The 25564-nt window shown below is 50.2% G+C and overlaps 1 protein-coding gene across 1 annotated transcript in view; it reads left to right on the top strand.

Annotated features, from left to right (window-relative positions):
* Chst11 (carbohydrate sulfotransferase 11) overlaps nt 1–25564 on the top strand; it is a 226205-nt gene that overhangs the window by 102646 nt on the left and 97995 nt on the right. The window contains exon 2 of the mRNA XM_059245502.1: nt 12372–12457. Within this exon, the coding sequence (XP_059101485.1) occupies nt 12372–12457 (86 nt within the window). The remainder of the gene's footprint in view (nt 1–12371; nt 12458–25564) is intronic.

The raw sequence follows: 25564 nt of genomic DNA on the forward strand, positions 1-25564 counted from the left end.
AACCAGCTAAGAACTAGAGACTTTCTGACACGCTGGCCGTTCTTACAGATACAGCTGCAGGGGCTTCCCATAGCTGTAACAGATTGCAAATATCTTCTTGTGGGATGGCTTTTTCATTTGACTGCACAGATAGGCCCTGCCTGGCTGACTTTGAAGGTCTTTTAGTGGCTAAACACAACCTAAATGTCCCTACTACACAGCAAGAGGCCACACCTTCAAGCCTACCACAACAACAAGGAGCTTCGGCATGGCCTTTAGATTTTCTGGAGAAAGATGTGACTCCCTTCTGCATTTTTCTGTCATGAAGCTTTTACATTTATACTTAAGGTGGGGGTGGTACAAGTCTTCAAATGCTGAACATTCCCCTTGGGGAGCTCATGACAATCACCTAAGGTTTTTTGTTTTGTTTCTTTTTTCTCTCTCTCCCTTCCCTGCACTTACTCCCGCCCTGCTGCCTGGCTGCAGAGCAACTGGGGAGCCAGGTCCAGTGGCATCTTGGATTCACAGGGAGGGAAGCGGCTGGGAACATGGGCATGTTTAACAGGATGCAGCTGCAGTGGCCTGTCCCTGCTGGCCACACTTCAAGGAGAAGATTTGACACACAGCAGAGCTGTCCGTGCCCCACCCCTCCACCCATCTGTAGCTCTTCCCCAGCACCCACTTTCATATCCTTCGCCCCTTCCACACTCTTCAATAGCGGCAATTAGGGTTATCTTCTAACACCTTGGGATCCTGAGACATACCCCGTGTTCTCATTTGCAGTCTCTTGGGGGGTAGAGGTGGGGATGGCTCAGCGTTAGGAGCAAGTGAGACCCCGGGTTCCATCCCGGACCCTGCAGGGGATGTGGGAGGGAGGCAGAAAAAGCTATGGCTCAGAGGATCCCCATGTGGTGCTGCAGATAATGTTTTGGTTTTCTTTGGGGAGATTCCAGCCCTTTGTTTAGAACGTGGCTTTCAGTTACATCCTCAGCACTGGATCTGGTGTCGTGTTGAAGTCATCGTAAGGAGGAGTGTCAAAGCCTCTCCAGCACCGCTTTCCTTTCTTTCGGCTGGCTCACATGCATGTATCGGTGAGCTCACATGCATGTATCGGCTGGCTCACATGCATGTATCGGCTGGCTCACATGCATGTATCGGTGAGCTCACATGCATGTATCGGTGAGCTCACATGCATGTATCGGTGAGCTCACATGTATGTATCGGTGAGCTCACATGCTTGTATCGGCTGGCTCACATGCATGTATCGGTGAGCTCACATGCATGTATCGGCTGGCTCACATGCGTGTATCGGTGAGCTCACATGCGTGTATCGGTGAGCTCACATGCGTGTATCGGTGAGCTCACATGCGTGTATCGGTGAGCTCACATGCGTGTATCGGTGAGCTCACATGGTGTATCGGTGAGCTCACATGGGTGTATCGGTGAGCTCACATGGGTGTATCGGTGAGCTCACATGGGTGTATCGGTGAGCTCACATGGGTGTATCGGTGAGCTCACATGGGTGTGTGGGTGAGCTCACATGGGTGTGTGGGTGAGCTCACATGCGTGTATCGGTGAGCTCACATGCATGTATCGGTGAGCTCACATGTCTGTATCAGTGAGCTCACATGTGTGTATTGGTGAGCTCACATGTATGTCTGTATCGGTGAGATTCTCATCTCCTATTTGAATTCTGATGCTCCAACTCCATTTCCATGGTTTGACATCATAATTTTTGATTATAGTAGCATGTTTAACTCATTAGTACTCTACCATGAATTACTAAAATATACGTAAGTGGACTTTTTTTTTTATTTTTTGAGGCAGGGTTTCTCTGTGTTATAGCCCTTGCTGTCCTGGAACTCACTCTATAGACCAGGCTGGTTTCAAACTCACAGAGATCCACCTGCCTCTACCTCCCAAGTGCTGGGATTAAAGGTCTGCACCACCACCGCATGGCACTTAAGTGGACTTTAATTCATGAAATTATTCTTCTAACTTTGGCCATCTCAGTATGTTTCCAGTGTTTAACTGGTAGAAAGAAAATACAATAATGAACGTGAATGCATGCTTGTGTGTGTGTTTAGACCAGAGCTCAACTTCAGGAGTATTCCTCTGGACCTGTCTATCCGTCCATCCGTCCATCCGTCCATCCATCCATCCATCCATCTATCAACTATATATCTGCCTATCTCTTTATCCATCGTCCATCCATCCATCCATCCATCCATCCATCCATCCATCCATCTGTCTATCGGCAATATCTGATCATGTAGCCTTGGCTGGCCTGGAACTCTCTATGTAGACTCTAAGGTCTCATAGAATCAGCCTGCCTCTACCTCTCCCCAGTAGTGGGATTAAAGGTGTGCAACCACCATGACCACCCACTTCATCCTCTTAACTGGTCCAGGGTTTTCCGAATAGGCGGGGCTGGCTGGCCAGCTAACCCCAGGAGTCTTCCTGTTTCTGCTTCTCCCTGTACCGGGATTGCAGGCGCATGCATTGAGCCTGGTTTTTTAATGCTGGATCTGAGGACCAGTTCAAACTCTCATTCTTGTACCGCAAGCACTCTGCCAGTTGAGTTGTCTCCGACATTGGGCATCTTTACCCTCCCAACACTTCCTTTCTGTTCCAGCATTCCCTTCACGTCATTTTCCCAGAGGGAAGCTGGTAGATTTGAAGGGTTTAAACACCTTCCTGCCTTCAGTGATGTGGCACATATGGCCATATTTTTCAAGTAGTTTTCTCTCTCTTGGCCTCTGTGCGAGACATGCGAGTGATTCAAAGGATAATTCCCTGTCTTAAACTCACCTAGACACACAGGAAGGAGGATGTAAGGTTGGGCTGCTGGATGGCTGCCTTTTGAGGTTCTGTCTCGTTATGGCTTGAGTGTCTGTCCTTCTGGCACGATTCTCTCTCTAGCTGTCTCTTGCTTTGGAGGAGAGGCAGAGCCACTGTCCAGCAGACCTTTGAGCATCTGGGGTTGCCCCTTCCTTTCTAGCAAAGCCAAATGCTGGGCCACTGTGCATCACCAGCATCCCCTCCCTGTGACAGTTTGGTGCTCCCCTCAGATATGAAATCTCTCAGCACCCACAGATGGTGTGTGCTGTGTTCACAGCAGGGAGATTTTGGCTTGAGCTGGAAGAGAGATGATTTTTGAGACACTCTCTTAGGGAATAATTAGAAAAACAAGGTAGTAGTCATCGGGGATTGTCTTAGGGTTTTCCTGCTGTGAAGAGACACCATGACCACAGCAACTCTTATAAAGGAAGACATTTAATTGGGGCTGGCGCACAGGTTCAGAGGTTCAGTCCATTATTGTCATGGCGGGAAGCATGCAGGCAGACATGGTGCTGGAGAAAGAGCTGAGAGTTCTACATCTGGACCTGCAGGCAGCAGGAAATGACAGCAGGAAATGACACCCTGGCCAGGCTTGACCTTCTGAGACCTCCAAGCCCATCCTCTAGTGACACACCTACGCCAACAAAGCCACACCTACTCCAACAAAGCCACACCTACTCCAACAAAGCCACACCTACTCCAACAAAGCCACACCTACTCCAACAAGGCCACACCTACTCCAACAAGGCCACTCCCTATGTGCCTATGGGGACTTTTTTTTTTTTCCCTAAACCACCCTAGGAATCATGCTCAGTCATCTTTCATGCAGCACTTAGCTGGGGCTGGGCCTTGCTCTCAGCCTTTACAGGGGTGCTTTGTTTATGACTCACAGGAACCTTAGGAGAGGAGACGCATGTCTTGTTGTGAGCTTGTGTGAACTTGTGAACTCACGTATGTTAGTGCTCTAGGGTTTTGTAAGAAAGGAGCACAGACTGGGTGGCTTGAAGCAACAGAAATCTGTTCTCCCACGCTCTGGAAAGTTGACATGCAAAATCAAGGGGTAAGTTGGTTGTGTTCCCCTTGACGGCCTCTCTAGGGGAGAATCCTTGCCCCACCCTGCACCGCTGCGTCTGCAGCTCCTGGCAACCATTGGCAATGCCTTGTCTTCATTGCATCCTTCCAGTGCCCTTGACCATCGTCTTATGACCCTGTTTCCTGTGTGTGTATCTGTCCTCTGCTCCTCTCGTTATGACACCAGTTATATGACTTGGGGCCCGCCCTCATCCAGTATGACCCCCCCTCTCCATGTACCTATAATTACATTAGCAAAAACTCTGTTTTCAGATGAAGTTGCATTTGTAATACGAATTGGAGGTGGGGCACAATTCCGCCCACAGCACCATGTGTCCTGCCTTCTAGGATATGTAGAGACAAAGGAGAAGGTTGGGGGACTCAGGGTCTTCCAAAGTGGTCTTGAGATAAGGGTGACAGTCCCTTTGATGTTCACAGGGCCCGTGTGGCAAGAGGGGCTGGTGCCCCAAGCAGAGACTAGCATGCAGAGGCAGCTTGCCCTGCATTAACGTGCTGAATACAGGGAGCAGCGGGTTGGGACCCAGCAGCCCCCAGCTTCAGGAGCTTCAGTAAAGTCGACTCAAATGGCTTCTTATTGCCAAGAGCTGCATCACTTGTCTGTGAGCGTGGGGGAACCCCAGAGGCAGACACCAACGTGTCCAAGTTGGAAAGTCAAACTTGGAGCACCAGACACCGGGAAGAAAGTGTGCTGGCACGTTATCTGCAGCCTGCAAAATATATTCGTACGCGTTCCAGGAAACTGCAGGGCAGGGGGTGAATTCTCCAGCAGTCAAGGCAGTCACTGAAAACTTAACCGCTCAAGGCTCGGAATGACGCCTGTACGGTGGTTGCGAGATATGTGTCACGATGCTGCCCGCTCTGTCTCCCCAGAAGGGATGTAAAGTGAATTTATAGGGGCTTTCCTGGGTCAGCTGCCAGCTCTGGTCCTTTGAACCACTTTTCCATGGAGTCTTGAGTTTCTCAACTATAAAATTCCACCGCTGTGGGGCTTCAGAGACCACGACGGTTAGGTTTGGGATGTGGGCTGCCGCCCGTCACCCCACTCCGTCATGCTCCCTACTTTATGGACAGCCAAGGCTGTCACTTCTGTTAGCAAGAGACTGACTGTTGGGTAAGAAAAGGCTTCTAAGAAATGAAAGTCCCCAGTTCCACAGCCTACCTCTAAGAATCTCAATAACCTACCGGTTAACATTGAGAATGGCCTTTGATTAATATTTAGCCTTTAAGAAGCTTTTAAACTGGCTTTTAATAATTTAAATTGTGTTTAAATTTTAAAGTCCTTTTTGAATACTTCACTTCCCCGAAGAAGCTAGCATCTAAATAATATAAACCTGATAGTTCAAATTTAGAAAGATTTTTTTAACTTGTACCGGGACAAAAATACTGTTCGATTAAATCTTACATGTTGGTATTGCTAGGTGGATCTTCTCAAATAGGTCAGAATCTTGAAAATACTAATACTGCCAGTGTTATCCTGAAAACATTCTTTTTGGAAGTAGTCTTATTGAGCTTTGAATTTATGCGTAAATTTGACTTGTTTTGAGTGTAATTAATGTTCTCTGAGCCGGGCCATATTGGTAGAGCTGTGCAGACTCCCCCACAGCTCAATTTACGGAGTTCTCCATCATGCTAAAAAGAAACCCGTGTCTCTCTGTCATTCCTGGTCCCCAGCCCTGGCCTTCGGTGGACACAGATCCACTTTCTGTGGCTGTAGATTTTCTTCATTTTGCACATATATAATCGCTAATCATTTGAAACCGTCCTTGGTTTTAAGGGTTTTGTTTTTTTGTTTGTTTGTTTTTTAATGGTATTTTAGGCCATTTTGGTCACCTTTTAGAGCCAGTCTGTGGGTCACAGTCCCAGCGGCCCGGACATCCTTTTCTCAGGGCCAAACTCCATCTGAGCGGGGCTCTTGCAGGTGACGACAGAATTTGAGTCGCTGGCTGCCCAATCACACCCGTTTCCACCCAAACCCAGTCCCACCTCTCTGACCCTTGGCCCATCACGACATAAGATGCTTAGGAGAGAGCTGATGGTCCAGCTTGTTCTGAGGTCTACTCTAGAAATCCGCTCTGAGGTAGCCATCTTTGGTCCGCAGTAGAACTTGAGAGGCCCTGGTTCTGGCCACAGCTCATGGACGGTGTCCCCTGGGCATCTGTTGCTCCGTGCCTGGGTACCCCTCTTTAGTGTCTGCTGTCTCCCACTCTTTCCCTCCCCCCTCCCCTCTGCGGTGCTCTCGGTGAGTGAGCGGCATGCTCCGCCAGCCCGATCATTTTCTGAGCGGTGTGTCTGAGCCCGTCCTGGCTTCTGTAACAACCAGCTGTGGACTGTGTTCCATCTAAACAACAGACACTTACCTCCTGCAGGCTACAGTCTGCTGGACGGCTGCTTCCGGCTTCATGGTTGTATGTTCCCTGTGTCCTCCAGGGGTAAAATGTCACTTTTATTCAGACAGTATCCCTACTCTAAAGGTTCTGTCCCCATGGCTGAATCATAAACTTGCCCCCCATCCCCGTCCCCGGCTTTGAGAATCGGAGGGGGAATCAAACATTCTTCCCATTGTGCCCCCTCCTTTTTCCGCCTTGCTGGTGTGGCTCCATCACACCCAGTTCTGAAGACTTCCTCTCAGCCTTTCATGAAAGCCACCTCAGGAGCCTTCTCTGGGACGCCCTCCTTGTCCTTGCCCCCCACCCTGATTTAAGGCTTTAACAAGTGGTTTTCCACAGCCCCCCACTTGCTCATATTACTGCTGAGGCACCAGAACCCCCCGGGACTGGGGGAGGTGATTGCAGAATCTGTTGGTTTTGATGAATCCCTTCAGTGGCTGTTCTTATCTGTCAGTGAGTATTTGAATGAGCGAGTCTATTCTTCCATGCTGGGTGTTGGAGCCCCTGGGGAAGGATTCCAGGTCAGTGAACCTCCTGATTCTTAGACAATGCTGTTGCGCGTCTTTCCCGTGATGCCAGGAACATTCACTGACTTCTTAGATTTATATCCTCGACCTTCAGCAGCCCAAAGTTCTATTCAGTGCGGTCCTTGCTTTTTTACCTGAGATACTAATGGACACAGATGTGGGAACTGTCTGTGATAAAGAGTCGGATTTCTCCCAAATCTGTGCACCCTGAGGAGGGGAGGTGATGAGGTTCATGGTTACTAGGTAGTCATGGAGTCTATTGGACATATACTGCAGTACTGGGGGCATCTTCTCATATTCACTTTTCTGATATTTTTGCCTGTTTGTTTTAGGGTCCCCCCCCCCCCGCCGTGTGTGTGTGTGTGTGTGTGTGTGTGTGTGTGTGTGTGTGTACAGATGTATGCACTTGTACAGATGTGCATGGAAACCAGAGGATAACTTTAGGTACCACCCTCAGAAACCCTGTCTACGTCCTTTGAGACAAGGCCTCTCATTGGCCTGGAGGTCACTCATTAGATTAGATTATCTGGCCTGTGAGCCCCCTCCCTGGGTCCTCCTGCCTCCCTTCCCCAGTGCTGATTACAGGGGTGCACCAGCAAGCCTGGCATTTTTATGTGGGTTCTGGAGACCTAACTCAGGTCTTTACACCTACGGTTACCTCCCTCACTCTGTTTTAACTGTGTTAACTCAAGAAGGCCAATGTAACCATCTACTGCGCCGTGGAGAGGGGTCTGTTAGCAACCTCACTGATTTTTCTGCCTCATTCTCCAGCTATTACTCAGTGGTTTGTTCTCACGCCTGTCTGTAGAGTCAATGCTGTTGGTTAAAACCCCAGACAGACCTGCCCCTTGTTCCATCTCTGCTCATGTCACACGTATGTACTAAGAGACTCCAGTGGACTCACAGAGGGACAGTGACCTCTGCTGTGGGACCGTTCTGTCCTTTCACTGGCCCACTTTATCCTTTGAGAATGAGCAACAGAGGCCAGACAAGGTCTGAGAGCCCCTCAGACTCTGAGCAAACTGGATGCAAAGCACCAAAGATTCTTTGAGGTAAGATGTAAGCTCACAGACACGGGTCTCTGGGGATGGTTCTGCTGTTGATGGGCTGGGCGTGGATGTGGGTTTGTGAGGGTGTATATACTCTGTTTACCACTCACATTCGAGGGAACTGCCTGGACGGTGGCTTCCGTTGGGATATTTGCCTAGACTATCAGCTGGTATTCTTTCCTTCTCTTGAAAATTAATTAATTAATTAACTGTGTGTACGCATGTCTGTGTACGCATGTACGCGCGTGTGTACGCATGTACGCGCGTGAACATCAGAGGACAAGTTGCAGGAAGGAGTCTGTTCTCTCCTTCCACTGTGTCGGGCGCCAGGGATCACACTCAGACCATCAGGCGAGGCAGCAGGTACCCTTACCCACGGAACCATCTTGCTGGGCCAGTTGCTCATTCTTAATTCAAAAAAGTCTGAAATCTGAAAATCCCGAACTGTGACGTGTTTGGAGCACTGTGATGACCCTGAACGATGTGTGTTCTCCGCACACACAGGCCTTCTGCACAAGGCAGGCTTGTCACACTTACAAACAGCGCACAGGCCCCTCTGGCTTTTGTGGCCTGGGGGTCTAAAGTCAGTGCACACGGCGCCCCATGAAGTCACAGGTAAAGGACCTGAGGTGCAGGCCCCACACATCCAGGATTCTTAAAGACCTTTTTTAGAAAACTAAACCAATTAAATAATACTGCCCCCAGTCAAAGCAGGCTTTTAATGGGCTCCACAGGGGGGTGTTCAGTGTGGCAGGTCCCGATGAGCTTGTCTGCTACCATGTGGGGGTGTCAGTCTTGTGCCGTGTGGGCATGGTTCACACATTTTATGGCCGTGTTCTCCCCTCCAAATGCTGCTGTACCATTGTACAGACGGAGGACCTGCGTGCCTCAACAGTTTACCTCCTTTTTGGTGGAAATGAAAAATGAAGTAATAAATTAAAGAAAAACACAACGTAGAATTTCTCCCTCGCTTTCCTGGGGCAGCCACGGAGGAACAAAGAACCAGTGTTTTTTCCGGACAGCCTAATCAAATTCTAATGGCTTTTATGTGTTGACTTTTGCTCAAAGATCCCTCCTCCCATGGGAAGGCTGCCGGGCTTTCAGGGTGTGTACAGAGCTTGTATTGGAGCCCCAGGCTCCAGGGCAGGGATCACCAAACTTCAGCCTCAGGGTCAAACCCTGCCTATTGCCTATTTTTGTTAAGCCATTAAAACAAAACAACAAAAGAAGCATATGTCCCAACTCAGGAAGATTCGGTGAGCGTCCGATTCCTGTCCGTAAATGAAGCTTGCTAGCTTGCTGCCAAGTCATTCTTCCTCTTCTTCTCTCTATTGTTCTTTGACCCTACGATGACACATAGCTAAGTGCCACTTGCCCTTTCCAGAAAAAGCTTGCCAGCCTCCCCCTAGGAAGGCTAGGGAAAGGAGAAGACCTTTCCTCCCAGGAATGGATGCTTTTTCCTCATGGTCTCCACGGGCTCCAAGGAAGAAGTCAAGGGAGGGATTTAGCTCACCTGGAAACCTTCCAGAAGTTACCTGTTGCTTATAAAAATTACTCTTCACATTGTGTGTGTGTGTGTGTGTGTGTGTGTGTGTGTGTGTGTGTGTGTAGAGTGTGTGCGCGCATACACATGCTTGCTTGCAGAGGCCAGAGATTGTTGTCAAGCGTCTATCATGTGACACTTTATTTTCTGAGACAGGGTCTCTCATCGAACCTGGTGCTCAGCATTTCCCCTACGTTAGTTGGCCAATGAGCTCCAGGGTTTTCCTCTCTATTTCTCCAGGGCTGGGGCCATCTACTTTTGGACATAAACCACTCTACCTGTTTTTTTGTTTTATTTATTTATTTATTTATTTATTTATTTATTTATTTATTTATTTATTTATTTATTTATTTATTGGTTTTTCGAGACAGGGTTTCTCTGTGTAGCTTTGCACCTCTCCTGGAACTCACTTGGTAGCCCAGGCTGGCCTCGAACTCACAGAGATCCGCCTGGCTCTGCCTCCCGAGTGCTGGGATTAAAGGCGTGCGCCACCACCGCCCGGCTCTACCTGTTTTTTAATGTGGGTTCTGGGGATCAAAACTCAGGCCTGCAAGTTTCCATGGTAATGAGTTTGCCAAATGGACCATCTCCCAAGCCCCAGACCCTTCACTTTCTGACCTCCTCAAGTTGACATCTGGACAGCATCTCCCCCCGCCCCCCTCCAGACCTCTTAGTCTTTGACTATATCTTGATTCTTGGCCCACGTGCCAGTTCAGGAAGAGAGGTGTTCCCGTCTTCCTACAAGGAGCCGAGCAACACTGATCATAGATTGCCTTGTGCAGATCTGGTGTGTTGTCTAGAATAGCTTCAGGAGCTTCTAACTTGTCTCTTTGCCAGGCACATTTTAAGCAGTCTGAGTAGTAACTCAACCTTCACAACCAGCGCGGAGAGGTTCCCTTTCAACCCCTTACACAGCGAGGAAACAGACAGAGAGCGTAGATGGTTTGCCTGAGGTCACACAGCCGGTATATGGATAGAGCCCTGATTCAAACCCAGGGAGTGAGGGAGGGTGCGCTTGGCCACCACCACACACCAGGGTGCTCTCTCGACTTCTGGGAGGCGCTGCTAGTCTTGTTCCATTCATCTTCATTACGGCAATACTCTGCTGCGAACTAACTGTTTGATGTTTGAACAAAGCCCATGTTCGTCTGTTCTTCTCCACTTGCCTCTCCTGCTCCCCCTTTTTCTTTTTCCCTTCCCTCCCTCTTCTTCCTCCCTGTGCCCTCCCTCTCTCCCTCTTTCCCCCTTTCTCTCTTTTCCTCTCTCCTCTCCCTCCCTCTGTTAGGTGCTAATATTGGAGGTGCATGGATTTAAGGTGTTTTGTGGATGGGAGAAATGAAGAAAGAAAGGACTCATTTCTACTGGCAAAGATTCTTGGCCCCCTCACTGCTGACGGGTGACAGGAGTTCTAACTCTCCTATCAGTTATCAGTGCTGGCTCTCCAGAACCACAGACCTCCATCCTTTCTGCCTCAAGTTGATCTTTTATTTTTATTTTTATTTATTTATTTATTTATTTTTTTGGTTTTTCGAGACAGGGTTTTTCTGTGTAGCTTTGCGCCTTTCCTGGAACTCGCTTTGGAGACCAGGCTGGCCTCGAACTCACAGAGATCCGCCTGGCTCTGCCTCCCGAGTGCTGGGATTAAAGGCGTGCGCCACCACTGCCCGGCCAAGTTGATCTTTTAATGAAAATGCAAATTGTAGAAGACTTGGGAAAGACAGGACTTTCGACTTCCTGTAGAGGGGCCCCTAGGAAATGGTTCATCCCATTCTCAGGAGCCCAGGTCCCAGGAGGTACCCAGAGGAATAGGCATGGTCTGAGGTGTTGGCTGCACTCGGCGTGGAAGGGATACAGTCAGCATCGAATGTGTGAGATCACGATGGAAGTTCCTGCCATAGTGACACCATTGCCGTGGAAATACCACAGAGCTCCTCCAGGGTCTTTGGTGGCGCTGCCGTAAGCACACACACTGCACCACAGTTCTGTAAAGGCACAGTGTGTCCCCCCAGGTACAGAGTGGGACAGCAGACAGTGTGGGTAGCTGTGTTCCTGGTCTGTATTTACTTTCTCCAGTTTTCACCGCTCCTTTAGAACGTATTTCTTCTTACGAGGATGCTGCGATGACTGGTCTCAGTTGTCAGCCTGACATACCCAAAAAGAGGAAACCTCGGTGGAGGAGTTGCCGCCTTCAGATTAGCCTGAAGATGTCTGCAGGACATTTTCCTTGGTTGCTAATGGCTGGTGGAGGGCCCGGCTTGCTGTGGGTGGTGCTGCCTCTGGGCAGCCGGTCCTGGGTGTTGTAAGAAAGGAGGCTGACCATAAAGAACAAAAGACAGTCAGCAGCGTCTCTTTGTGGGTCTTTCCCTCCGTGATGAGCCGTAAGCTGTGAGGTGAAACGGACCCTTTCCTGTCCAGGTGGTTTAGGTTCTGGCGTTGATCACAGCAGCAGAAAGCAAACAATGGATGCTTGCTGTGGAAGTCTTCCGTGTCCCGCCTCAGCAGCCTCACCATAGGCCCCCTGGGAATTACTATCTTGCTCCTTCTCAGTGTGCGTGACCCCTGCCACCTAAGGGTGCAGTCCTCAGACCACAGCCCTGTTGCTGGGTGACAGGAGACTGTCACCACACCCAGGACAGCCACTCTTGTTTCCTTGGGCACTCTGATGGCGCCTTTCTGTAAGGGGCTGCATCTCAGTGAGCTTTAGATGCCTGTCTTACTTTCTTGTGTGCCGTGGAAAGCGTTTTTAGTGTGGTCTGCGTTGTGGGGTTGTGGACACCTGAATGCTGGGGACAGAACAGGGCCATGCTCTTGCAGCTGGGGATGGTGACGGGCTCTTTCTGTGCCGGAAGCCAGGCTTCCCTCCTTTGCACTCCTCCTCCTCCTCCTCCTCTCCCTCTGTCAGACAGCGAACGTCTGTAGCTGTTTTCTGATGATCTTCACTTTCTCTCCTCAGTCATCCGGCGGAATCCCTTCGGTATGGACATCTGCTGCCGGAAGGGATCTCGAAGTCCGCTGCAGGAACTCTACAACCCCATCCAGGTAGGACCCCGGACCTCTCTGCGGTCAGTGTGTTCTGGGGATTTGAATGCCCTCCATTCCCTGACATTGTACCTTCAGTGACTGCCTTCATGTTCAACAGCCTTAATCTGACATCCAAAATACTCCCAAACCTAAAACTTTCTGAGCAGCAACATGGCACCACAAGTGGAAGATTCCATGTCTGACCTTATACAGCAGGTCACAGTAGGAATGCAGATGCACTGAAATACTGTATGAAGTTATCTCCAGGCTCTGTGTGTAAGATACATATGAAATATAAATGAATCTCATGTTTAGACTTGGATCCTAGCCCAAGGTGTATGTACAAATATTTGGAATATTTGTACACTGTGTATGTACAAATATTCCAAAAACCTGGAGGGGAAAACACAAATCTGAACCATTTCTTGTCTCAAGCATTTTGATAATTGTAATCCAGGAACATGTTAGAAGTTGTAGAAAGAGCAGTTTAGAGAAGTGTGGAGGATTTGTGCGGGACTGTGCTTTTGACCTTCCTGGGGTTTGAGCCTCTGAGGTCACGTAGTCCCAGGTCCTAGCAGTGGAACTCTGAACTTCAAGAGCCACCAAGCTTGTGAAGCCCCTGCTGGCACCCCCAGAAAGGCATGATCATGGATAAACTTGCCACCCATGCCCCACATGGGATTACTGAGACCCAGTGATGGCTTACACGCTGCACTCTGTCCTGAAGACTGCCTGGTTGGGGGTGTGGATGTAAAGTGACTGTCGCTGTCTTTCTGGCTTGTTAGTTTAACAAGGCAGCAAGCGTGGTATCGGTGATGTTGAGGAGAAGAGAAAGCTGGACTTGGGGGAACTTGCTTTTCATGGGAAGCAGGAGGCAGTCAGAGCCTTGGTCACCCTAACAATGGCCACAAGTCACTTAAGTCTGCATGTGGAGACTCCAGGCTGGTCCTCCTGTGGGAATGTCAGTTGACTGTTTCTGGCGCTGAGAGCTGGTGGTTGGGCAACTAAACCAACGCCAACCGACTTTAAGTAACTGCTGAGAAATGCATGCATGGGGGAGTGATGGCCTGCTCATAATCTCAGGGCTTTATTTGGTGCTGAATCCTCGGTTTTGTGTGTCTGTAGTCCATGGTGCCTGGTGGGAGAGGATGACAAATTCTTAGTCATTGCAAAGACACGGATCTAAAAACTTCTTTGTTCCATCGTGTCTCAAGCCTACCACCTGTGCTCCGTCCTGGGGAAAAGGGGACTAGAGTCTGGGCACACTTGGTGGCGTCATGATGTCCGGTGATTCCCTCTTACTTCTCGGCATCGGGGCTCTAGGTGTGACTTGGACAGAGCAAGCAGGTGTCTCCTGAGGCTTCCGCTGCTGCCCTTTGTAGAGACTCAACAGGGATTTGGTGTTTGGGTTTCTGTTGGTGCCCCAGTGACCTGGCCACTGTGAGATCAAATCAGGCTTTGGTCATACATAGGATTTCTGCTATGCGAGAGTGAAAGCCACCCAGGTTACCGTGTGACAAACCATCCATCCTCTCGTTCTGCGGACATCCTATGTTGACAAGCAGCACAGGACCCATGGGCAGAGTCATTTCCACCCTAGCTGGGTAGCAGGTCCATGGACTGCATCTTGGCCACTGTTTATCTGCAGTGCCTAACACTAGGCCTGGCTGATGTCAGGGTCCCCAAATATTTGTGGCTTTTGAAAGTGTGCAAGTCCGAGTTCCAGTCCCCACTTCCCACGCCTCTAGCTGTGCAAGCTGGAAGGTGTGAGCAGCCCTCTCCAGGTGTCTGTTTCCCATCTTGAACACCCCTCTGGAATGCTGGGAGGACAGCTCAGTGGTTAGGATTTGTCACTTTCCTTGACTTCAGAGTCAGACTTGGTGTCATCATCCCCTCACGGTGTGACTTTGGACAAGCTACATAACCACTCTGAGGCCCCGCTTTTATAATATGCCAAGACTAATACCACGTCCTGGTGTCAGGAGTGGTGTGGTGACTTCCTGCCCCCCAGCCTTCCTGGCTTGTTTACTCCTTGACCCTCTGGCATGTGAGGCACTGGGCGTAGAGGTTGGTGAGGTGGCTGTGTTGGTTACTTGCACTGTCCCAGGACTGGTGTGCATGACCCTGGACGGTGTCTTGGCAGACCAGTCAGAGGAGAGGTGACCATCTCATCTAGAGATGTCAACCCCCTCCTCAGAGTGGTAGTTAATTCTGTTAGAGTGAGAGGTACGTTTAGCCCTGGCCTAAACCTTGGGATGGCTGGGAGGTGGCCCCAGCTGTCACGGGGGAGGGTATTGGTAGGTGAGTCACTGTCCTTCAAGGATGTCCTGGGCACATTGTCTGGCTTCTCCAGCCCCTGCAGGCAAACATTGTTTCAGGAAGATCACCCCATTTCCTGTGGATGTAGCCTGGGGATGTTTTTTTCTGGGTCTAGCTTCCTTTACAAGTAGCAATTATGCCCCATTCCCGTGCAAAGTCCTTAAGTAGGGCTTTGTTTCTGGAGGAGCAGCCCTGGTTAGTGGTGGGCTGGGGAATTCAGAGGAGGAGCTGAACACTCTGATGAGCGTAGACAGGTCTCCTTCCTGAGTCATCTCTATGCTTAACACTGGATTGAGTTCCCCTGCACTTTCTAATATTTTCCTACCCGCTAAGCTGCTGAGCCTGGAATGGTGAGGTCACCAAGGGACAAACCCTTTGATCGCTCTAACCTGAACTGCACCCGGAAATGCTGTTTGCATCTTTTCTACTGATGGGCTATTTAGGCTTCATATAGGATGGTAAAAACAGAGACATTTTTTTTTTTAATATGACGAGAAATTTACCTTACGGCAAGAAGGCACCTTCTTAGTTACCTTAGACATATACCCTTGGTGAGATGCTTTCTGAATCTTGGACTCATCTCACTGGATCTGCATGTGAGCTCTGAGCTAGATGATACTTCCCCTTTTATGGATAGGGAACTGAAGCTAATAATTGGATGTGATTTATTCAAACCCAGATAGCCAGTAGGAAGCCGTGAGGATTCAACCATAGAAGGAACTCCTGCCAACCTGGGTAGTGTACTGTGGTGATATTTTCTATATGTTCTAACAAATAAAACTCGTCTGAAGGTCAGAGGGCAGAGCCAACCACAGAGTTAGCCACAGAAGCCAGGCAGTGGTGGTACACACCTTTAATCCTAGCACTCGGGAGGCAGAGGCAAACATCTCCATGAGTTCAAGGCCACCTGGACTACATGAGATTTAATCCAGTCTAAAAGAGAAATAGAGCCAGGCAGTGGTGGCACACACCTTCAATCCCAGCACTAGGAAGGTTGAGACAGGAAGTGATATGGCTGGGCGGAGAAAGGAATATAAGGCCGGAGGAGACAGGAGTTCGGCCCCCTTTTGGCTGAGGATTCGTGGAGACAGGATCGGCCGGGGAGTTGGCGAGGTGAGAAGTGGCTATGGGTTGTTTCTTCTGATCTTTCAGCGTTTACCCCGATATCTGGGTCCGGGTTTTTATTACTAAGAAGACCAATTAGGATTCATGCTACGGTGTGCTTACAGTTACTAGTGACTGCTACTAGTTACTGTCACCATCAAAATGCTCTCAGCAGGAACCACCCTCCCCCAAACAGCTGTACAACTAATGAGGTGTTTTCACTGGGTAAGGACCCAAACCAGCCCTGGGACAGTTGGCTCTAGTCTGACTTCTGTGTCCAGGACTTTCTTATTTTAGTGCATTGAAAACCCCAAACCATCCAAAGGACAATTGGTTAAGAAAAAACAACAGCACCAAAAAAAAACCCCAAACTTTGCAGTTGATATTCTTAGCAAAATAGCAATGTAGTGTCTTATAATTTTCCTGGTTCGCTGCTGCCTCCCTAGCTCCAAAATAAAACATAATTGCTGATCGGATCAGCTGGCACCGAGTCACCGAAAGTTCAGGAGTTGCCAACCGCATGCTCGTGGGCCGAGCCATCTGCAGGCCGCCCCAGCTCAGTGCAGACCCACAGGGCAGAGCACTGCTCTCATCTGGGTGAGAGGGTGTCATTGTCCCCGCGTGCCAGCAAGGGCGAGACAGCTTGTCCTCCATCCTCCCCACCTCCTGGCCTCTCGTGGGTTCCCTGAAGTCTTCGCAGTATCGTTCACGCGGTGCAGCCCTGCCCTGCCGCCGCCTCTTTCTTTAGTGTGTGTGTGCCTGCCCTGTCATTAGTGTTTGGGGGGCAGGATGCATGGCTCACTGCTGACCATGGGCTTGGAAGCCGCACAGCGAAGTCTACATAGGCCATGGCAGATTGTATGGGCGTCTGGCGTCTTAGGGTCCCTGGGTCTTGGTGCTCAGGGAACTGGTCGTGTTCTAGTGACCTGTTGTAGGGAAAAAGGGGGTCATGTATTTGCTGAATGTGGCTGAAACTCTGAGATCCCGTTACCTCTGTGACAGGACAATCTCTTGGTGTGCTAACATGTACTTTCTGCTCCTCCAGGGTAACATGGGATTCAGGATGGAGTGAAGAGAGGAAGGGAGGAAAGAGAACGAGGAAAAGAGAGTCAGTGTTCTCTGAGCGTGTAACACACACCTGTGACTGTTCTAGACACTTCCCAAACATGATCTTGCTGTTGTCCAACTGCTGTAGATCGAACCCAAGGCTCTGCACTTACTGAACAGCTGTTTTCTCTACCACTGAGCCACAGCCCAGCCCCTCACTGAACCTTTACAACCCCCTCAGATTAAGGTCTCTGATAACCCCGTTTTTCAGAAGGTAACTGAGACTGAGCAGCGTGCTGAGATCTGACCCGGGTAGCCTGCAGGAGGGGCCCTAGCACTTCCTCTCCACCAGGTAGAAAAGAGGTTCCAGCAGGATCTCTCTCCTAATATGTCAAGGTGAGGCATGGGCCCACCTTGGGCCCAGATAGAAAGCTCTCGGGGGCTGGAGCTGAGGCCGTGGAGTAGTGTGGAAGGCACAGTAGATGTCCTATGGGGTGGTGGCCTGCAGTTTTCTTTCTTCCAGAGTCTGATGTCTGGCCAAGGCAGGGCGAGGACTTTGTGTCCCGGCTGGAGCCAGGTTAAGGAGAAGTCACCTCCAAGAAGAACTCCGCTATTGGCTGGTGTTTCTCACTCCCGAGTCCATTCAATTGAAACTACTATATTGACAAAGCTGCTGTGGTCCACGGAGGGAGGGAGCCGTGGAAGTGTTCCCCGCCCCCACCTGGGTGACATCTTCTACAGGGCTCAGCACATTTTGCTGGTTCTACAGAATAAACAGAGAGAAAAGGCCTCAGAAGAGAGAGAGAGAGAGAGCTGGAAAATACCACGGCAGAAAACTCAAAGGATGAGGGGAGATGTCGCATATTAGCGCCCCTCCCCCAAGTCCTGTGCGCAGTGGGGACGCTACAGAGGAGGTAGCCTTTGAGCCAGACCTTTGAAGACACGTCAGATGTTAGGAGCGGACAGCATTGCAGACAAGGACAAATAGCGGGGTGAGGGCCACAGTCATTCACATTTAGAGAAAGGGAATGGAGTCAGGATGGTGCCGGGGCCTGGCTGGAAGGGATTGGGTCGTATTCCTCATCTAGAGAGGATGGTAGTTAAGGTAGCTGGACAGCAGGGTCCCTGGGAGGCACTCAGCTCACAAAGCAGCTGTACCTCTGATTCAGGTTCCACTTGTTAAATGGTGGGGTTTCTCTAGAGAAGGAGACTCCCCAGCTTTTGGTCTCAACACTACCGTCTGTCAAGTGAGAGAATTGGCGTTTAACCCGTGGCTCTCAGCTTTGGCCGCACAGAGCCAAGGCCTTTCCCCCTAACGGCTGATTTTATCTAGTCTGGGGTTTTGCCGGTGTGTCAATGTGTCTCAAAGCCTCTGGGGTGATTGTTACGGGCTCCAGAGTTTGGAAGTGCAGAGCTGAGGGGCTCTTCAGGACTTCAGCTTGCAGGCACCTTTCTTTGAGTCTAACACCACCCATCCTGCTTTAGCGAGTCAGTCAGGTCTGAAGTCTCTGTAAAAGGCCGTGCTTTCCCAAAGAACAGGGTCCTTGCTCTCTGTAGCTACCCTGGAAGTGGAGCCCCAGATAACAGATTGGGACAAAGGTCCCTCTGAAGGGGACACGTGAGCCTCTCCTGCGAGAAGAAGGGAAGAAGCCACAGTTGCAGGCCAGCCCTCAGATGAGGTTTCCAGGATCAGTTGCACCTTCCAGATAATCAAGAAGGAGGAAGAGGCTGGCTGCTTTGGCGGGTGCTGTTTGGGAGGAAGGTAGGGGGTGGTACCTGCCAGGGAGGGCCAGAAGGGCACCTGTTGCTCAGCTCAAGCCCTGCTGCATTAATCCCTTCATTACCAGCCACCTGGTAAACGACGATTCCGTCTCATTGTCTAGCTTTGACCCAACAGCTGTCTACCGGCCAAAGAGGGATTGATTTAGTTGTAAGTCTGGTTTCCTATGCGGAACGGCAGCCGGCTGGCAAAGACCAAGTACGGCGTTAACCCGCCCTACCTATAGTACTCTTTTGTGTGCTGCATTATTCATGGCAAGTGACATCAGGCCAGTGAGGATGGTGGCGAAGCCAGGGACGGTGGGCTGCCTGTGTTGGCCATGGCCAGCAGCTAGCTCCACTGTACTCGGAACAGAAAGCTACCCGGTCAGATTTCCAATCAGGCTAGGATAGGTAAGAGACCTGGAGTGAGATGCAATTTAGGTCACAGGACAGGATTGCACACTTGAAGGACGTGAGGGAGCCTATGACAGACGTGTGACCTGGGGCCGTTTCACCTGAAGAGAATCAGAGGAAGGTACCTGTCTCACGGGTTTGTGAGAGTCGAAGACATCGCATACCCGAGGCTGAGTGGAGACATGGCTCATTCAGAAAAGGGCTTGCCCACACAGGAGCGTCTGTCTCTTCTACCCCAGCACTCACATAGAAGGCGGGGCACAGCAGCGCACACCTGCAATCCCAGAACTCAGGGTGCACAGACAGGGGGACCTCTGGGGCTTGCTGGCCCTGAGGGCACTGTCAAGGTCAACCTTTGTTGGTCAGTGATTGCCGGTTGTTAGGACAGAGTTAGGAGTCAAAGCAAGAGCTGGCCAGCTCTCTCCTCACTGAGAACACAGTCCGATTTGATTTATGTCAGATCTCAGGCTCTGTACGAGCTAGAGACACCATGTATAAGGCCTTGGATGCCTCTGTCTACATGTGCAGCATGTGTTCAAACGTGTCCACTGAACGCAGGTCCTAGACAGTGAGCAGACACAAAAGCCCCTTCCTAACTCTGGTGAGCGCCTTGGGAATCGGGGAGCTAACCAAGCCCCTCTTTGAGGTGGTGATGTGCCTCTGAGTTCATGGCCAACTCTGTTCTGTTTCAGTCACGGAAGAGTCAGGAATGCCTCTCTTACTCGGTACATGGAAATGTGGGGAAGAAGTGCTTGGAACTAATGGGCTTTCTCAAGGGCGGTCTGTGCAAACAGAATCCCACATGTTTCAGTGGGAGAAGCAGCGTTCGGGTGACAAAATGACCTCAGCAATTGCCCAACAGTAACACAGCTGGACAAGCCGCCATTTACCGAAAGTTATTTCCTGAATTACCCTCAATTAGGAGAGGCCTCTTCATAATTTGATTTTTCTGCAAATTGCACAGCTCAGGCAGCTCTTTGGCCAATTGGAATTTGACCTTGTCCGATGGTGAGTGTGTGCAGAACCCGGCTTCCTGTCAGGCTCTGTGGGTGCTGCTCTGGGACAGGAGTGGAGGGGTCTTGTCCTCCCAGTATGTATGCTGGTCACTGGAGATCTCAGGCAAACGGCTAACCCTTTTTCAACACTGGAGACATTGCCTGTAAAACAGGAACACAAAATGCAAAGGTTTTCGCCTCTTCAGCATTGTGTTTGAAACTGCATCGCATTCTAGGCACGTGACAGACAAGTCAGGCTGTGCTGTTACTGCTGATGTCTGTTCACTCTGAAGAAGCCTCCTCTGGAGGCCCTCCCCGCTTTTCCTACTCTGGGAAATTTCTGGTAGCCACTGACAGGTAAAAAGTGAACAAGTGAAATGGATTTTAATAAGGTATTTTATCCAACCCGATGCATTCAAAATATGATCATTTCTACGTGTCATTGATTTTTAAAGAAAATCACTAAGGTAGCCTGTGTTCTCATTTTCATACACTGTCTGGAGTACGGGATTGACCCCGAAAGCGTGTCTGGCTTTATCCGGCGTGTGGCTACCATATCGGACGGTGTGGCCATTAAGATGACCTTCATCACTGTCACTGCTTATCGGTGTGTCCCTAACTCATTTGTACCGGCTTCTTTCGGTGAGACGCCCTCTAGAGGGTAGGGACTGTGTCTTGTGAGGCTGGGGGACCCAGCTGGTTTCCTCGCCAGCCACAGGCAGGGACTGGCCAGGTGGGTATTGTATTAGTTACCTTTCTCATTTATTCTCACTGATGATTTAGGACACAGTCGATCATGGCAGGGAAGGTATGGTGGCCAGAGTGACCAGTGACTTGTTACCCCTGGGTGTCAGAAAGTAGGAGGAGCCTGGCTGGAAACGAGGCTGTACCCCTCAAGGCCTGCCTTCTAGCAAACCACTCACTTCCCCCAGCTAGGCCCCACCTCCTAAAACTTCCACAGACCCCCCTTCTTCCCCAAATGATGCCACCAGCTGGGGACTGAGTGCTCGAACACAGGAGTCTACTGGGGGCGTTTCACATTCAAAACCTAAGATGAGGCGTAGAGGCTGTGAACACGGCCACTTTCTCCTGGGCCCTGTGAGCTCAACACGGGCAAGCCTCACTCCCCAGAGCCAGAGCTAGCCAGACACCACCTTGGAAGGGTTCCTGGGTGCCTTAGTGAGGGTTACCATTGCTGTGATGGGACACCATAATCAATGAAACATGGGGAGGGAAGAGTTCATTCAACTTACACTTCCACATCGCTGGTCATCTTCAAAGGAAGTCAGGACAGGAACTCAAGTTGGCAGGAACCTGGAGGCAGGAGCTGATGCAGAGGCCATGGAGGAGTGCTGCTTACGGTCTCGCTCATCGTGGCTTGCTCAGCCTGCTTTCTTATAGAACCCAGGACCATCAGCCAGGGATGGCACCACCCACCATGGGCTGGGCCCTCCCCCATCTATCACTAATTAAGAAAATGTCCTACAGGCTTGCCTACAGCCCAATCTCAGAGATGTGTTTCCTCAGTTGAGGCTCCCTCCTCTGGGATGACTCTAGCTTGTGTCAAGTTGACATAATACCACCAGCCAGCGCACTGGGGTTCAGAGAAGAAGAGTTCCTCTTCGCTCTGGGCTGATGCCTCTGCTTTCCCACACAGACTTCCTGAGAACTTGATGCCAGAGAAGAGCTGCTAACCGGAGTGCATCAGCCCTCCCTCTGCCCATCCCACCTCCACCTCCCCCTACGATGCAACAGCTTTTCAACAGCATGGTTTAAATGGAGGAGATAGAATTTGGAGTCCTAATTCATGAGTTCAATTCTGCCTCTTTCCCCAACTGGCGGGCCACCTTAGGGAAGAAATTCAGTATCTTGGGGGCTTCAATTCCCTTGTCTGGAAACTGGGAGTGACTTATTATCCTCAGCTAACAACATGGTGTCACAGCAGTTAAGACTTGGGGTTCTTAGAGCCAGGGTTCCCAGGGTCAAATCCATACTTATTGGTAAAGGAATTTAGGGTATTCTCCTAATCTCCCTGTGCCACAGTTTCTTAATCTGTAAAGTGGGGGATACTGACAGTTCCTAGATCTTTGGGTTGTTACAAAATGTAATGGGCTGGTTTATATGAACTGCCCAAACAATGACATGACATATATACCCACGCATAGCAGCCAGTGTTTTGTTTTTTGTTTTGTTTTGTTTTGTTTTTAACCTTATTATGTCTACTCTTAAATCTTCCCATAGGTCCTCAGAATACCTCTGGTCCCAGTGGGTGGATTCGGGGAAATGGGAGCAGGGCATCCTGTGCCTGCAACTAGTCTCCTTTCTGGCTTGGCCACCGCTCCCACAGACTCAAGGCACTTTGTGAGCCGGGCAGAACACTCCCAAGCCAAGAGTGTGTTTGCTGAGGCTGGAGACAGTGTCTGAGTCAGGGAAGGTGCAGGAAGCTAGGACTCCTGTGGCTCGGGAACTTCATTTTTATTTCTTTAAAAAAAAAAAAAAAAAAAAAAAAAAAGAACGAAAGTGTTAGGCAGCTGTTTTTAGATGTTCCTTTTTTGAGCGTTCCCTGCCCAGACATAGTAACCATGCCGTACGTTTCTTCCCGACTCATGCTCCTTGCCCACAGGGGTCTATTTCCGTCACTCCACTGGTTCTTCAGATTTCAATGGAGATGGTTTGGCAGCCACCCTTCATCCGCTTGCTGAAGCGCCACCAAGTCCTGGTGTTCCAAGAGGCGTGCAGATGGCTTTGGATCTCTCCCCCAGCTAACAGGAGGCCTCAGCCAGCCAGAGCAAGCACAAGCAGGCCCCGGGCAGGGCGGGCCTCTGCCCATTCAGAGAGGATCACTGGCGCTAATTAGCAGTGGGCTCGCTGGGCTTCTGTTGGTGGAAGCGCTGGTTCCAGAGCCAGGCACAGATGCCAGCTGGGGGGACGGAGGGCAGTGTTAGCTCACCTTGAAGTACACGCGGCCCTGGGTCCGAGTCTCAGCACTGCATCCACAATAGCGTGGTGACTGTGGTGACGCAGACTTGGAATCCCAGCGCTTGGGAGGCGAAAGCAGATGAATCAGAAGTTCAAAGTTATTCTTACCGAATCTGAGGCTAGCCTAGGCTATATGAGACCCAAGGTCAAAAATCAAACAGTGGGGCTGGAGGGATGGCTTAGCAGTTAAGAGCACTGGCTGCTCTTCCAGAGGACCTGGGTTCAATTCCCGCCACCCACATGGCAGCTCAAGACTGTAACTCCGGTCCCAATGACACCTTTACATAGATACACACACAGACAAAACACCAATGCACATAAATAAATTAATTAAAAACAAAACACACAGGGTTGGGGGAGATAGCTTGGTCAGTGAGGGTTGGTTGCACAAGCGTGAGGGAACTGAGTTCAGATCCCCAGCACACAGTTTAAGGGAAAAATGGAAAAAAGCTGGTGTTTGGTGTGGTGTCCGGCACTGTAGTCCCACCACTGGGGAGGTGGGCACAGGAGGGTCCCTGGAACTCACTGGCCAGTTGTTGTAGAGAATCGGCAAGCATCAGGTTCATTGAGAAGCCTGTTTCAAAATCAATAAGTAAATAAACAAGTAAGGTAGAGAGCGCCAGAGGAAGGTACCTGGTAGCAACCACCGGCCTCCACATGCACACACAAATATCCATGCACACACCTCCACACACGCGTGAAATGCGCACAAATGACGTAAACCAAACAGAAAGTCCATTTGTTCCTCAGGACGAAGAACTGGAAAACACAGACCCACGGTTTTTGCCAATGGAACATTCTAGTTTCTCCTTTTCAACCAGAAAGACTGGCAAGAAGGAACACTGTGCAGCCAGTGGGTAGGGACAGATGTGAGTTGGAGAAAACCCCATCTCTTACTACTGTGTGAGCCCAGCCATGCACCCAGCAGGCTACTCAGCAGTTCTGTGATTGACATTCCCAAGGACCTATATTCTATGGCCGATGGGCCTGCTTGCAGATCACATCCTGATTTGTAGGGAAGTTGCATGCTAGAATGATGGTTGGAAATGAGGAGGCTTGAAGTCTGTCTTGAGGCTCATCCTTCAAAGGCTCAGGCTAGCGTACCGCTGTACCCTCTACCTCCTCGGTCTCCTGCGCACCACGCTTGGGATTCGCATCCGCTGAGTGGTACGTCTCGGTTCAGAAAGCCTGCTGCATCTCTGTAAGTTTTCTTTTATGTGGCAGGATAAACGAGCTGGTGTCTGAGAAGTGTGACTCCTTTAAGGGGCTGGGGAGTTCACAAGCAGCTCACATCCAATTATTCCTGGTCACGGGGGAAGCCGACTGAATGAGACGGCTGAGATCTCAGATAAGCTCCTGGCCTGTTCCTCAGTGAGTGGCCCTCCTTCCCACATACCCTCAGCACACCAAGGAATGGGCTGGGGCGTTGCTGGCCTCAGAGCCCTGTGCCGACAGTGAGCTGCCCACCGTTTTCTTAATGAGGACCAGCTAGAGAAACAGAAGGCCCTTGTTTATTTTCTTGCTTGCTCGTTCATTCATTCATTTATTTTACTACCCATAATAAAGCGTCATTTTTTTTTTTTCTTGAGCAAGGAAATAGTTGTTTGAGTTATGAGGGAGCAGCATGTATCAATGTGATTTTCTTTTTGCTAATCGTAAGGGGGAGGGGCTGTGGCTGAATGGATAGAGCGCTGGCCTAGCGTGCACCAAGCTTTGAGTTTAGTCCCCAACACTGCATGAAACGGGTCACGTTGTGGCACAAACCTGTTATCCCAGCAGTTGGGAGGTGGGGCTGAAGAATGCGTTCAAGGTCACCCTTGGCCACGTAGTTTGTTTGAGGCAGCCTAGGTTGCTTGCGATCCTACCTCAAAATAAATAAACCAAACACACACACACACACACACACACACACACACACACACACACACTACAGACATTCAAGCTTGGGTTTTCTTGGAGTAAAGAGCAGGCACTGGAAGAGTGGAGGACCTATCAGTGAGACTCTCTCCAGGATATGATGATGTAACTAAGTCAGAGAGGAAGACTGGATAAGCATCTTGTTAAGATAAGGCCTTGCCAAAAGCAGCACCGGCAAATTGCTGCCATTTGTCATCCAATTAATGTGCAGGTGTGGTCTTCCACACCCGGGGAAGCGCCGTGTCTATCAGGACCTCCTTCCATTTTAACATCCTTGTCCCGACCCAGCACAAGCCTTGGAAATCCCCTTCACACCTGATCTCGAGCTTTCCACAGGGGGGGGTCCCGGGCAAAAACCTCAGGACACAGGCACTTGTGTGGGAGACACCGTCATCGAGGCTCAGACAAAGGATCTTGTGGAGAGTAAATCCACGGCAGCCTTCAGGAACCCTGGGCTGCCAAAGCCACTTAAGGGCATCGGAGGCAGGCGGTGCCCCTCTGTGATGCTGCCTTGACCTTGACCCAGGTCATTAGAACCCCAGGCCTGTAGTTGCTGACTTCCCAAGCTTTGGCAGGCAGAATGCTCCCC

The sequence above is a fragment of the Peromyscus eremicus genome, chromosome 18 (genome assembly GCF_949786415.1).
Source record: "Peromyscus eremicus chromosome 18, PerEre_H2_v1, whole genome shotgun sequence".
Lineage (NCBI taxonomy): Eukaryota > Metazoa > Chordata > Mammalia > Rodentia > Cricetidae > Peromyscus > Peromyscus eremicus.